General features: G+C 46.5%; 1 protein-coding gene and 1 non-coding gene across 2 annotated transcripts; one reads left to right on the top strand and one right to left on the bottom strand.

Moving 5' to 3' along the window:
• The first annotated feature begins 3840 nt into the window (after positions 1-3840).
• Positions 3841-3947, top strand: LOC123822378. The gene has a single exon (XR_006786329.1). It is a non-coding gene; the product is annotated as a U6 spliceosomal RNA (small nuclear RNA).
• A 1926-nt stretch (positions 3948-5873) lies between these two features.
• Positions 5874-13910, bottom strand: PRDM13 (PR/SET domain 13). Its single transcript, XM_045843821.1, has 4 exons — positions 13767-13910; positions 12162-12293; positions 11740-11860; positions 5874-8297 (listed from the first exon to the last, which is right to left on the bottom strand). The coding sequence occupies exons 1-4, from the start codon at positions 13908-13910 to the stop codon at positions 6544-6546; spliced, it is 2151 nt and encodes a 716-aa protein (XP_045699777.1). The 3' UTR covers positions 5874-6543.
• Between the last annotated feature and the right edge of the window lie 550 nt (positions 13911-14460).

Genomic DNA, 14460 nt, shown 5'->3' with positions numbered 1-14460 from the left:
AACTACCAATTTAAGACAATAATAATAAACAAATTGATTTTGGAAACAACATCAGTGCACAATATATGTACGAACACCTATCAATGGCAAGGCCAGTACTCTGAGATCACATATCAGCATGTTAGCCTTAAATAATTCAGAAAGTGTGTGTATGTATGCATATATGTGTGTATATATACATATATATATAATATCTTAATGTATTTTCTTTTCTCTACATCTTCTTGATTGCTAAGGCATTTATTTCTCCAGCCTTCTGAAAATTACAAATAGACTTATAAAACGTGACGCCCTACATAAATTCATTTCTCATTGAATTGACTTGTTGCATACCTGAAAGCATCTTTTTCCTCACAGATGTATTCTGCTACAGTTCAATGCACTCAAGTGAGCTTAAACCTGACCAGGTCACATCTCCATTTACCTTAAGGTGATAATTCAAAAATCAACTGCTCAGTGTCAAGTATAAAAGCTTATCTTTCTGCCGGTTGTCATGGATTTTTTTTAATGATTAAAACTGTCTTTGACCTTCACTATCTTCTTATGCAAAGCCATCTGTCATTGCATCTCTCTTCACTGTATCTCCTGTCATATTAGACATTTCCACCTATCGCTTTCTACAAAAATCACTGGAATTGAGTGCTTCCTGTTCAAATACAGCTTGTAATGGAACATTGTAATTTAAATCATTCTCTACTTAAAGTAGCTTCTGAGAGCATTACTATACTGCTAACATTAAGAACAGGAAATGGGTGTTTGCAGCCATTTCCCATGATACTGAATTATGCAAAAGCATATGTGGATAGGAGAAAAGTAGAGAATACTCATGAATTTGGATATCTAATATATTTTTTAATAAAGGTTCCTGATTCTACATGAAAACGACCCTGTTAATCCTTTTGTGACTACCAGAAATCTGTCTTTATACTATCACTTTTATATTCTTTAATAACTTGCACTTTTGTTTTTATCAACTTACATAAAAGCTTAAATTTAAACAATTAAAACAAATTGTACTTGAAATAAAATCATTGTCTCCAAAGGGTTCACACCCACATATACAAGTCCACCCAATCTCCATCCCTTTTTGAAGGGAATGGGGATAGTTTGCAAGCCAAAAGCATTAACAAGTTGTCTATCCCCAACCAGTTACACCCAATTTGAATTAAACTACAGTCGCAGATGACAGAAGCACTCCTTTCATCTTTTGTAGGAAGGTCACCCACCCCAGAGCGAGCGCCACGCTCCTTCTGGAACTAAATACCGTGGCCGCCGCCTTCTGTTGAGTACTCCCCTTCACAACTCACACCTGGGTGGCCAAGGGTCAAGTCTGACCCATCGATGGCGCCAGTGCCTCTGTCCCTTTCCCTTTGGGGAAACAGCAGATGGTGAGGGCGCTCTGCACTGGTGCCGCAGCTCCTCGCCAGAGCCCGGCAAAGGCACTTAAACAAGGACTAGCTGGGCGCGCTGCCGTAGGGGTTGGGGGGGCGGGGCGAGGAGTAGTTCCCGGTTTCCGGCTCCCGCCTTTCTGGGTCTCCTGACTGTACACCTAAACGTGGGGAGACTCCCAAATCTCTGCCCCAACCGGAACCCGAAAACTCTTGTTGCCAAGGAGAGCAAAGCTGTGAGCCACAACAGCGCTACACGCACTGGCTGACACTGTAGCACCTACCCAAGCGGCGACACCGCCACTGGGCTAGGGGTTCCCAGGAGGCAGTGCTTGTCCAGACCTTCGCGCTCCGCCAGCTCGCTATCACTCGCAACCCTAGGTCCAAAAGATGAGCAAATTAGCTCGCTCGGACTAAAGAATCTCGGCCAATCACCGCCCACTCTGGTCTGGAACCCCAGCATCAGCACCACGAATGCAACTGACTGGAGTCGCGTTTCTAACCTGGAGCTCCACCTCTACTCACCTCCTTGCCTTGGAGTCTATACAGTCAATAAACTTTCCCTAGAGTAGAACCTTGAGGAATTGCAGCACTAGCCATTTGCTCCTCTCTGTCAGTCTTAGGAGAGGAGATGTACCTCCGCTGCATTCTTCTGCTGAAATCTCACAGCAGACCATTCAAAAAATTAGTGGAAACAGACAAAGAGTATTCTTCCTATTCATTTAACCGCTGTGAACCATTCGAACCCGTGTCTGTCTTCAAAATAGGAAGATGGCTTGACAAGGGAGTCTGAAAAAGTTACTCTTTAGTGAAAATGTGAAAGAGCTTTATTTAATGGAACTTGAGCTTATTGGGGACTAAAAGGGAACCAAGAAGACAGGGATCCATCGAGTGCCCTTGTAAGAAGGTGCTAATGCTTATATAAAAGAGCAGCAGCCCTTAGCTGGTCCCTTGATGTCTTCAAGATGAAATCACAGAGTTGGTAGAGTTTTTTAAATACAGTTATGCAGGCATAAAGGGTTTCCGTGATTGACAGACTGCATATAGTGTTTGGCTTGTGGGTCTATAAGATTATAATGGATTATAATCAAAAAATTTGTTTAAATGTTGAAGGGGGGGGAAGGCTGGACCCTGCCAGATGTTGAATTAACTGCAAGCTCTGAGTGGTTTAAACAGGGAGGAAAGAAGCCAAAGAGACCACCCCTTATACACAAACACACACACACACCCAACTCCTGTACACAAACTCACTTCTCTTCCTTGCATTTCTCTTCTCTTCTCCTCTCTTCTCTTCTCTTCTCTTCTCTTCTCTTCTCTTCTTTCTCTTCCCTTCCCTTCCCTTCCCTTCCCTTCCTTTCCTTTCCTTTCCCTTCCCTCTCTTCTCCTCTCTCTCTCCTCCTCCCTCTTCATTTTATAAAGTTTATCTCTGAGTCTCTTTCTATCGCTGCTCTCTTTCTCACTTCTTCTCTTCCTTCCTTCTCTCCTTTTCCCCCTTCCTCCTCCTGCAGTCTACTCTCACAGCATTGTTTGAGAACTTAATATTCATCGTGTTTGATTCTAAGCAGGTAAACTGCTTAGAATCTTTACAACTTTACAATCTTTAAAACTACCTTGTTGTTTATTTCACCCTGTTTTACAGGTTAGGAACTTAAGGCAATGAAGAAATTGGCCTGAGATGTCAAATGAGTAAGTAATGGAGGCAAGCCTGTAACTCACCTCTATCTGGTTTATTTAGGTTAGCAAAGCATTTTAATATCCAAATTAGCTAGGCACAAACTATCTAGTGTCTTTCACTTCTAAAAGGCATGAATCCTCCTTTAAAAAAATCCTTTGGCACAAAATATTCAGTTAAAATCTCAGAAACTTCCAGTGGCTTTAGCACAACCCTCAAAGTTAGTTGTGGTCATCAGGATGAGAAGGATTGAGGGTTGAGAGTGAGGGTGGGGGAAAGAAGATAGGAGATTGAAAGAAATAATCTGAGAAACACTAATTCAACTGTTCATCTGAGCCACTTGAAATAAGTGATATTGTTGCTTATATCACTTGTATTGATTGTATATCACTGATTTGACTTTGCCATTGAAATAAATAATTGTATTAATTAAGTATGAGGATGTGCACATCGATGGACATGTACACGTTATATGATGCAACCTGTGGGGAACCACAAATGACCTGCAATTAAGAGTCTTTTAGATCTGTGTTCAATTTTCGTTTTTTATATCATACAGGTATCAATTTACAAAGAGGAAAACAGAAGACTGGGGGCTGTTGTTTTTGTTTGTTTTATAAAGTCTTTGTCAATTTTAAGTGTATTTCCTTTTACTAAACTATTTTTAACTTATTTCTTTAGAGTCTATTTTCACACAACAACAAGAGTTAGAGGACTTAGTGCTGAGTTAGGAAATGGGAGACAAAAATATGACTTTTAAAGCTGATAAAAACTTTCACTGTGCTCACTTCAGCAGTGCGTATACTGAAATTGGAACAGTACAGGGAAGATTAGCATGGCTTCTGCACAAGGATGACACACAAACTCATGAAGCATTAAAAAATAAAATAAAATATTTTAATTTTTCCCACGTTTCAAATGTGGACAGCCCTTCCTACTTTCCTTGTGTTTTACACTATCTGATTCCAGAAAAAGTTTTCCAATCTGTAAGAGTAGATTTGGTTTTAAGCAATAATTGCTTCAAATGGCAGAACCATGATACTAAGCAGTTAGTGAGGAGCCCTGGGCCCCTGGAGGCCAGGCTGAACTGGCAGATGCTTGGGTTCACTTCCAGTTCTGTGTGGCAAAGCTATCTGAACCTGATGGTGCAAGCCCACAATCATCTGTAGAGAAGAAAAGAATCGCAAATAGCATAAGGATCTGGAACAAAGTAGGTCCTGAATAAATGTATTATTAGCCCTGGCTCAGTGGATTGAGTGCTGGCCTGTGAAACAAAAGGTTGAGGGTTGGATTCCCAGTCAGGGCACATGAGTGGAATGCAGACCAGGTCCCCAGTTGGGAGTGTGTGAGAGGTAACCAACCAATGTTTCTCTCACGCATCAATTTTTCTCTCCCTTTCTCCCTCCCTCTCCCTCTCTCTAAAAATAAGTGAGGTCTTTAAAAATAAAAAATAAATGTAGTATTATTGTCACCATATGTACATGTTAATCCACATATTTTTAATTCTCTTTAGGCTTCCTTTTGCAAAGCAAAACATCTTCTGGTCAATTAACATTTAAAATAACTAAATATAAATAAGAAACCAATTATTCCCAGCAAAAGTTTTCTCATAGAAGAAATCATTTTACTGATCACCACTAAAACAGATGCCCTCCCTCCCAATCATGCCTCCTGCCATGATGAGTCAGAAAGACCCCTGCCAGCCACCCAGTGGTTGAGGCCATGTTCCCAACTGGGAGCCAGCATGGTGAAGATGGCTGCAGTGCTCAGAGAGTCCAAAAATACAGGGCATTTAACTGACGAAATCATCAGAAGCATATCCAGAACCTTCACTGACTTATTAGAATCTCCCCACCATCTTCTGGGAAGAGCCCTGGCTGCAGTGCTCTTACGGTACCTGTCCTTAGCTGAGGAAATGACTACTACTCCGCTTTCAGTAAAACTGCAGAGTAATCCTCCCCAGAGTGTGTGTGTGTGGGGGGGGGGTGAAGGTGGGGGGGGAGGGGAGAAAGGGGAAAGAGTACTTTCCAATTTTAACCCACAAAATTATATCTTCCATTAGCTAGCATTAATTTTAATATCCTTAGATAAAGTCACTGCTTCTAATATTGCTGTTCTAACTATGGGCCTTCCAGTGACCTTGAAGAGTATATTTATTTTCTTCTGTAAAATAGGACCCATACCACAGCATGAGGTTGTTCTTCCAAGAAGGAGAAAAAGCCTATGTAGAGTGAATAGATCAGCACCTCCAATAAAAATAGATCCTCATTTAGTATTTGTTGTATGAATGTTAAAAAGTGTGTATATCACAAAAGGTACTGAGCAAGTTTCCCTGGTTTTTCAGTTCTGTCAAACGGGCACATAACAAGAAATAGTGATTCTACAGTTCCATAATTCTTTTTGACAAGAAATGTGTGATTTTTCTTGAAGGTCATTAGCTTATTTCCAGAAACATGAAGACACTTAGTATGATTAACAATGGTTCCAGAAAATAATTTTCCTGCCTGCTATCTAGGAGCCCATGAAATGCACATATTGAAAATGGTATATTTCCTTATCACAACACTACTTAACATTTATTTTATGAAAAATCAAATAATTCAAGTGTCCTATGATTTATGGCATCTCCTCTCACATTGTGTTCATACTAAACTATTTCTGTAAAGAATCTGTTTAAATCATTAAGTAAACAAGTCTCATTTGTATCTTAATCTTTATTAAAGATTGCACAAACTGGAACCAAGACCAAAATACTGAATCCACTGTACATCATTATTATAAAACAGACATCACATTTGTACTCTACCAAATAGGACATTTTCTTTAAAATTATATATTGTGTGTTCTTAAATTCATGCTTTAGATATTTTACATTTGTCATTATTCTCTTATAAATAATTGCAACTTGACCAATTTGTACACCTGCTACCACTATATATTCAATGCGGCAAGGCGCAGTCTTTGAACAGATGAAACTGAGACAAGTGTGTGGATGCCACATCTATCCAATTGTGACTACTGTTTTGCCTACGCAGTGAAATGCTAATGTAAAAGACACCCACAAAACATCGTTTCAAAAGGCACAATTTCCTCCACAGAAAAGAACAATTTTAAAATACGTGACAGTTAAAGTGGACACCCTCCAGGGCGCCAGCAACGTTCACGTTAATGTGATCCTAACCTCGAGAGCAGACGGCCTGGGCGTTCGTGGGGAAGCCTATCCGCAGCGTCCTCGAGCGCGAGGACCCAGGCCCGCAGGCTCCCCGGGATGCCAGGTTTCTTTAAGCCACCTCTGAACCTTTGCTCTGCGTTTCAGCACCGGTCCCGGCACCTTTCACTGTCGCAAAGTCTGGCGCCCCGCCAAAATAAAAACGACTTTGTCAACAGGGTCCTTCTCACCACCAAGAGCTTCTCTACTTCCAGTACAGAACCCCCAGTTCTGTGTCCACGCGCCCCACACACACCCCTTCTCGGCAAGAATGGTTAGGAGACGCGCTCTCCTCCACCCCCGGCTTCAGGGCCGCTCTGGTCGTCGGTGAAGCAGACGTCCACGTCACTGTCGTTGTCGCTCTTGGGCTCCCCGGGGTCCCGGGGGTAGTCAGGCTCTGTGCCTGGACCGTTGCCTGCCTTGGCGAGCAGGTTCTGGCCTGGGTGGCGGGACTTAACGTGGCGCTCCAGGTCTCGGCGCCGCACCAGCACCTTGCCGCAGTACTCGCAGCGGTAGGGCGTGTTGCCCTCTGCGTGCAGCCGGATGTGCTTGTTGAGATTGCTGGGGTCGCCAAAGGGCCGCAGGCACACTTTGCACTTGAGCGGCTTGTAGCCCGTGTGCGTCCGCATGTGGATCTTGAGCCCGTACTTGCGTGAGTACAGCTTGCCGCAGTAGAGGCACAGGTGGCCGGTCTTGGGCTTGCCGGCGCTGCCGCCCCCGCTGCCGCCACTCCCCCCGCCACCCGAAGCCACGACGGCGGGTGGCAGTGTCCCTGCGTCCAGGCGGCCGCGGCCTTTCCCAGCCGCCATCTCGGAGAGCTGCTGAGTGTGCATGGCAATCTCCCGGTCGATGCTGGTCAGGGAGCCTAGCTCCACGGGGCTCAGCGTGGCCGCCGCCGCCGCAGCCGCCGCGGGCCCGCTGAAATAGGAGATGGACTCCGGATATTTAAGCAGCCCACCGAAGTGCAGTTTGAGCGGGTAATAGGCGGCGGCGGCCGTTGAGCCATACAGTAGCTCCCCGTTATAGACAGTAAAGGCCGGCATCACGGCGGGCAGGTGGCTGCACTCGCTACCCGGATAGGCTTTGAGCCCACTTGCGTCGAGGCCCGGCAGCGCGCATCGCTCGAGGTGCAGGCCAGTCGCCGGAGGGAGCTGTGCGAAACGCGCTCCAGGCGGTGTGGCAGCGGCGGGCGGGGCGCGTTCCACGTGCTTGAAGGCAGACGCCTCTTCCGGGGGGCCAGGGAGCAGAGGGAAGCCGCGCAGCGCCCCAGAGCAGGGCAAACCAGGCGGAGGAGGCAGAGGCGGATTCCCCGCGAGCAGGCACTTCGGGTGGTGGTGGTGGTGGTGGTGGTGGTGAGCGTGGTGGTGCTGGTGTTGGCCCGCGCCTCCCGCCGCCGCGTTCTCCCTGCTTCCGGGGCGCCCTCCCGCCCGACCCCCTCCCAGTAGGCCGGTCCCCGATTTGCCACCGCCCTCCTCCCGGTAGGCGTCGCCCTGCGCTGTCGCCGCCGTCCTAGCCAAACCCGCGGGCTTGAAAGCCGAGCGCACACCGGGATATAAGGCCAGGCCGCCTCCCCCTGCTGGGGAGCCACCTACGATGCCCAGAAAGTGGCCGTTTCCCCGGGCGGCCCCGCTCACGTCCAGGGCGCGGTCAAGATGTTCCTTGCTCTTCTTGGACAGCCCCCACTTGGAGAAGGGCGGCGAGGTGGCCGAGGGCGCAGAAGAGGCCTCGCGCTTGATGCTCTCCCTGGATCCGCAGGCCTGGACAGGCAGTGGGGCCTGCAGGTGGGGCCGCAGAGTGCCCGCCGGGGTGGCCGCGGCGAAGTCCGGCACCTGGGGTTTCGGAGAGAGGCCAAGGCCATCCGCGGCAGCGGCAGCGGCAGCGCCAGCGCCTTGGCGAGACCCGTGCTCTTGGTGCAGGTAGGCGCGCCCCGCGCCGCTGCTGAGCACGCAGTGGAAACGTAGATGCGCCTTAAGGCTGTTGGGGTATCTAAACGTCCTCCAGCAGTACCAGCAAATGTAGCGCTCCTCCCCTGAGCGAGAAAAGAGTAGAAAAGCGACCCCGTGAAAGGTGAACATGCAAGAAAGAAAGCGTCAGTGCCACTAAGGCAAAACACAGGTTTTGACCAGAGGTATGGGAAGAAGCAGTATTCTTGGTTCCCGGGAATAACTGAGTTCGGTAGCCTCACTATAGCAAGAACCCCGAGAAGTCCCCAAATGATCAACTTTATCACCATCTGCATCATCTGGGGTTACTTAGAAGCTAAGAGGGGTGATCTGGCCTTTCCAACGAAGACTTCCTCCGGGCCTTCGGGCCTTCGGAGCAGATCTTCGCTGGGAGAGCAGAGCTCAGGCAGGCTGGCCAGGGAAGAGACAGAGCAGAGAGCAGCTGTTGCTTTAAATCAAGTGTTGAGCCTGTGCTGGGCCTGGGCCCATCTGTTGGCGTTTGCAGAATAAGTGGCTGGCGTATGTCAAGGAGTTTGGATAAACTGAACAAAGGCCAATCTAATAGTCGTGAGCTCCTCATTACCCGGCGAGACAATATCCTGTATGTATGGGCCATATGTAATCATTCCTTTTCATAGAACAATGTCTTTTATGTCCACTATCCACCCTTCCCACCCCCTCCCAGCCTTGAACACTTTGCCTGAGTTTTTCCTGGACTGTGACCAACTGAAGGACCACATAGGGACTATGATTTGGTATTCTTCAAAATTATTTGTATCTTTATTTCCTCTTTAACCCTATTTAATTTGATGGGAGGAAATAAAAATGCCTGTGTCCTGATATTCTAAAAACTAAAGAATGATATTGCATTATGTTGTCAGTTTTTAATTAATTAATTCTTAGATAGCTACACAAATCCAACCTTAGTAAAGTCTTTGGGAAAGATATATAGTTTATTTTTATTACATGAATATATTGAAGTGATGTAGATATAGATAATCAACTTGTAATAAGTGAACAATTCTCTACCGGAATCTGTATAAGTATTGTGTGTGTCAAACATTTTTTGTTTGTGTGTAATATTATTAACATTAGTTGTTTCTCATTTTGCCAGGATCTGTGAACTCAATCAAAGAGAAATGTGTATGAAACAGTTTCACATTGTGGAAGTTAATATTCACTCAAAAAGGTTGTATTACAGAGAACAGCGATTTGCAATTGGGTGTTTTTTTTTAATGTTGTGGTTTGTTGATAATAGTGAAGGGAAGGATTTCTGTAAAAAAAAAGAAACCAAGTTAGTTGAGCCATAATGAAGTATTCAAAGTAAGTGTCAGTCTCATTAAATTTAATGGAGAAGCTAAATTTTCCCTCCATGCACACAAGCAGCTCAAACTTCTAAACACTACTACAGAGCAACAGTGGGGCAACAGAGCAAAATTGCAGCTCTTCCTCCCTTTGTGTATTCTACTTCTAGCTTTACATAAAGCAAGTAGTAGCCCCCAGGTAACTAAAGTGAAAATTCAAGTAGGAAGTAGTTTATTCCAGCTGAAGCCACAGGGAAAGCAGACAGAAAAAAAGGAGGGGAAGGTTTTGCCTATTAGGTCCCATCCTAATTGTTTATAGAAGACTTGGATAAAATTATTTCAATATTTTTGTTACCTTGTATTGAACATTTATGTAAAATAAATCTTAAAGAAAAGAGGGAAGAGGCCTGGATTCTCTTGGTGAGTATACTGATTTAATATTTTAAATAATAACCTCCCTTCTCCTAAGTTCAGTGCCCCTTCTCATCACCACTTTTTAAAAAAGAAGTTTTCAGAGGCTGCTCCAGAATGACTCAGCTCAGTGCAAAGCCAGGTAGGCTTTGTTCCTAAAACAATGGGTCAGCACTTTCTTCGGTCTCACTCTGGAATTGAAATCCACTGAAATTAGTGAATACTGGAAGAATAGCAGTCATCCCTACTTATTTCTTCTTCTTTTTAAGATTCAAGCAGATGTGTTTTCAGTTTCAATGTGTCTTTTTCAGTTTATCCTAACCAACTGACATGTTGTCTGGACTGAAATCCAACCAATGCCCAATGTCTCAAACACATGTCATAAGTGACCTCGCCTCCTTTCCTTCAAGTAACCCTAAGGTCGTCAAGATTTCAAGCATCTCAAATGTGGGAAAGTCAGGGTTCAAAATAACCCATATGTTCCACAAAAGGAAAATGGTGTCAATTTTGACATCTGTTACCATATGATGTTTTAAGTTCAGTTGACTGAAATGAAAACATGAAGGCTATCACTCAAACAAGTTGCCTGTATACTAGTTGAGAGTGCCTAAGTGAGAGTGTTCTGTGCGGAGATGACTGGCCCCTTAAAGGCCAGTAGTTCTAAGAATCGTTCTTCGCTATGGGGCTTTTGGCATGTTTCTCTTTTGCTAGAAAAAATTGACACAAGTATTTACTATAATGTAATGCAAGTAACAAATTACTTTAGGATACTTTTTATAAATACTGTGCATATAAATCTACCCAAAAAGTCAATAAAATTAATTTACAGAAGACAGTGGTACTTTGCAGTGATTCATTGTTCTAAATAAACTTATTCTGCCTTGTTCATGAAGTGTTTCTTAATTCCCACATTTGTATTACTTTCTTTAACCCTATTTGTAAAGCAATGAGACTGAGCAGGCAATTCAGGAGGAAAGCATACTAAAATATTTCACAGCACTTATAATATTGACTTTAAATATTAACTATCTTTAGGGGAAATTACAGATAAACAAACAATTGGCAAGGCAAAAAGTCATGGAGGCATTAAATGGGAGTCTGAGGATCTCAACTACTTTAGCACTTCCCAGCTTTATTCCACAGGAAGTGTTCTTCAGTGTTTTGGGAAGGTTTTGAAAATGTTTTTCTCTTTAGTTACTGCACCTTAATTTGCATAAATCCTCTCTTGGCTTTGGAAGGGATCAAATAAATCTGAGAAGAAACTGGGATACATACCAAATTCAATTTAAGTAGGGAAGAGGAAGTGCATAAATACCATTTAAATGGAAGGGACTCAGGACTTGCCAACTGACCAGCTGTAAGTACCGTAATGCTTCTAAAATGCTGTAGAAGTACATTACTCTCCTTCCAACCAGCTCAGAAGAGATGCCCCCCCCCCACACCTTCTGAAAGCATTCCAAGTTTGTTATGCTTCCTGGAGCTCATGATGTGATTACTCTAATAATAAGTCACGGCTTCTTTATTGATTCTTAATTGGATATGCAATAGGAAAGGATGACTCCCATGAAGTTCATAAAGAGTATTTTCCTCCTGCCATAGACAGCCTGATTATTATTGTTGCTGTTATCATTTACTGTTGACTTTAAGGAGGTAGTGGGTGACATCACCTCTCTGCCCACACAGACGGGAACAGTGAATTCAATTTTACACAGAGCAACAGAAAGGCTTTTTAAGTCTGGGGCCCTAAAAGAGTAGAGGTGAGCTGCAGGCTTGCCCACCCACTGTGGTCCAAAGGCCCTCTAAGTGGGGATACCTTTCTCGTCGTGCGTCGGAGTTGCAATTGTGGGGATGTCAAACCACTGAGCCAAGGAGTTGGAATACCACACAGTCAGCTCCTCCCCTGGCTGGACATCTCGCAGTGCTCGGTAGAAGATCTGGGACGCAAGAAACAGGACAGCTTGCTGTCATTCCCTGGGTAATTGATCAAAAAAAAAAAAAACTAAGAGGGAAAGTTTCGAATCCCTGCACTGATGCTGTGTGACCTTGGAAAACCTATTGGACTTCTCTGAGCCTCACTTCCCTCGTTATCCAGGCAGGGGAAATAATGATATGTACATTATAGGGTTGCTGGGACGTTTAAGTGAGAGTTGGAACTAAAGCGCTTTGCTTTTAGTATTGGTGGTCACCTCGGTGAAGGTCAGGTAGATGGAACTGGCAGCGGGAAACCCATAGTACCTGTCCTCCGGGTAAGTCTGCAATAGCTTCCAGAGTCTGTTCCTGGGGGTTCCTGGCTGCCCGGATTAACCCTATCCACTCCAGAGGGGAGCCCCCCGACTCGTCCACAAGCTCCCCTCTCACCATGCGCACCTGCAACACAAGCAGTGGTCGTTCTTCCCTGCGCCACAGCCAGGCCCACAACCCAGAGGAAATTACCCACCCCCCTCCCACCCGACCGACTCAAGAAAATGGTTGTGTTAGCTTAGACCAGACCGCTGCGGGCTGCTGGGAGCAGGGTAATTACTTGAAACCCTTTCTTGGGAGGGGAAGGAAGAGGAGAGGCTGTCTAACAAAACAGTACCCCAGCTCGCCCCACCTGGCAACAGGAGGGGTGGGGGCACCTCCCACCGCCCCCCCTCATCTGGGCGCACCTTGTACCAACACATCCCCTACCCCCACTCCAGTTCTCTCTCTTGCGGATCTGAGAGCAGCACAGTTACCAAGGTAGTGACGTTTTGAAGTCAGTGCCAGAACCCAAAGTGTCCCCCAACCCCTCTCGTGTCCCCCACCCCCAATCTCCCTACACCTCATGGAGGTGCTGAAGACCCCGGCAGCGAAAACGTTTGAACAAAGCGGCCGCAAGCTGACCATTTTAAAGCAATTAAAGCGCATTTAAAGGAGTAGTGCGCGGCGAACCCGGCTTTTAAACCGCAGATGAGATGACGCTTGCGTGAGCAGCCAGATGCCGATACTCCTGACTGAGCACCGGAACAATTTCTTACAAGAAAGGTCCAGCCAACGGCAAGCCAAAACTAGGGTCCTTTCCCAGCCTACACCCCCACACCACCTTCATTTCCCTGTGGCTGTTCGCCCAACTGTGCGAGTTGGGGAGCTTGAGGGCGGGCGGGAACCTTGAAAACCCTCTCGGGTCTGGTGTCACAAAGCTGTTTGGGTAGTCAGAGCTGGCGGGTTTGCCGCTGACGTCCCCCAGGTGCGACCCTGGGCACTCAGAGCCCTGCTGCAGGAGCCCGAATCCTCGCCCACGGAGCCCACGTCCAAGTCACTACCTATCTCACCACCCTCTATCCATTTACCCCAAACCCACAAGCAGACATCCGCGGAAAGAGAAATCTGGGAAGGTTCTAGGAACTGAGAGTTTCCCAAGGGTTATTTATTTCGGAGTTAATATTAAATTATGTTAAGGTAATTTAAGCCTCAAATTAGCATATTGAAAAATGGAAATAAGAAAAGCCCTCAACGGCTTGACCATTGTAAAACAGTGGAAAGCAGCCTTTGCAGAGGCCAGAGCCAGGCGCGCCTCTGCTGAGACCTCAGAGCTGCGGGGAGACCGCGAGTTCCGAGTGGTCACGGCACGCAAAGAGCCCCGTGCACCCCTACTGGGTGATGTCCCCTCTCAGCTGCGTCCTCTTCCCTCAGCCCGGTCCAGTTCAGCTCTCAATTAATGCTACTCGTGGGAAATAATCAGAGTCCCTTTCCACCTGGCACAGTCAGCAGGTAACGAAAGACTCAATCACACCTCTCCTATCTACCCTATCTAACCCTTTCCTGAGCCAGGTAACAGGGAGGCGAACGACCGGGGTCGAAGGTCGGGATGGCTAATACCTTTTTCTTGGGCCCGGGTTCCCTGCGGTCTGACAGGTACTTGCCCAGCCTGAAGGTTCCGGGCACCGGCCCGAGGCGCAGGCCTGCCGGGATGCAGCAATCGGCACTCACGCTGGTGGCCGGAGCTCGGGAGGCTCCATTCATTGCTGCCGCGGTGCCGGGCAGGCGCTTGGACGCGCAGGGTCCTCTGCAGGGCGCAAGCGACAGAGCTCTAGTCGCGCGCGAGCCAGGGAGCAGTGCCCCGACGTGCGTCCTCCGCCCGCGGAGTGACGCGGCCGGGCATGCAGTGCGCCTTTTCAATCCGGGCGGGCGCCTTTTGGCACCGCCAGCGCAAGGGCGCGGAGTTTGGTGAGAGAGTTGTGCTGCGAAGCAGCTGCAGAGTCCCACCCGAGAGGGTCACATGGAGTGGTTCCCTCAGCCCCCTGCATAATCGAGGCCTCTGAATGGCTGGCGCACAATGGTCCAGGCGACCTTCCCATTCCTAAAAATCCAATTTGTCAAGGGCGAAGAAAAGGCGCTGCTGAATCAAAGGTCCGGCGGGACCATTAATCCTCAGCATGGGGTATTGTCCTCGAGACAGTTACGATATTTTAAGTGACAAATCCACTGTATAATTTCTCCATAAATTTTACTTCCTTTTATTGTTAGCCGACAAACCAGTTTTGGGAAATAAGTGACTACTTTAAGTCTACTT

The sequence above is a fragment of the Phyllostomus hastatus genome, unplaced genomic scaffold, assembly GCF_019186645.2.
Source record: "Phyllostomus hastatus isolate PE091 unplaced genomic scaffold, TTU_PhHast_1.1 phas_contig_40, whole genome shotgun sequence".
In the NCBI taxonomy this organism is placed as follows: domain Eukaryota; kingdom Metazoa; phylum Chordata; class Mammalia; order Chiroptera; family Phyllostomidae; genus Phyllostomus; species Phyllostomus hastatus.
This window is presented reverse-complemented; position numbering and strand designations above follow the sequence as displayed.

Excerpts from the sequence above, each read along its gene's own strand:
- PRDM13 (XM_045843821.1), bottom strand. The coding sequence starts at position 13,910 with ATGAATGGAGCCTCCCGAGCTCCGGCCACCAGCGTGAGTGCCGATTGC. Across the intron at positions 12,294-13,766 it reads AACCCGGGCCCAAGAAAAAG|GTGCGCATGGTGAGAGGGGA; the intron begins GTATTAGCCATC and ends CTTGTGTTGCAG. Across the intron at positions 11,861-12,161 it reads CAGACTTACCCGGAGGACAG|ATCTTCTACCGAGCACTGCG; the intron begins GTACTATGGGTT and ends CTTGCGTCCCAG.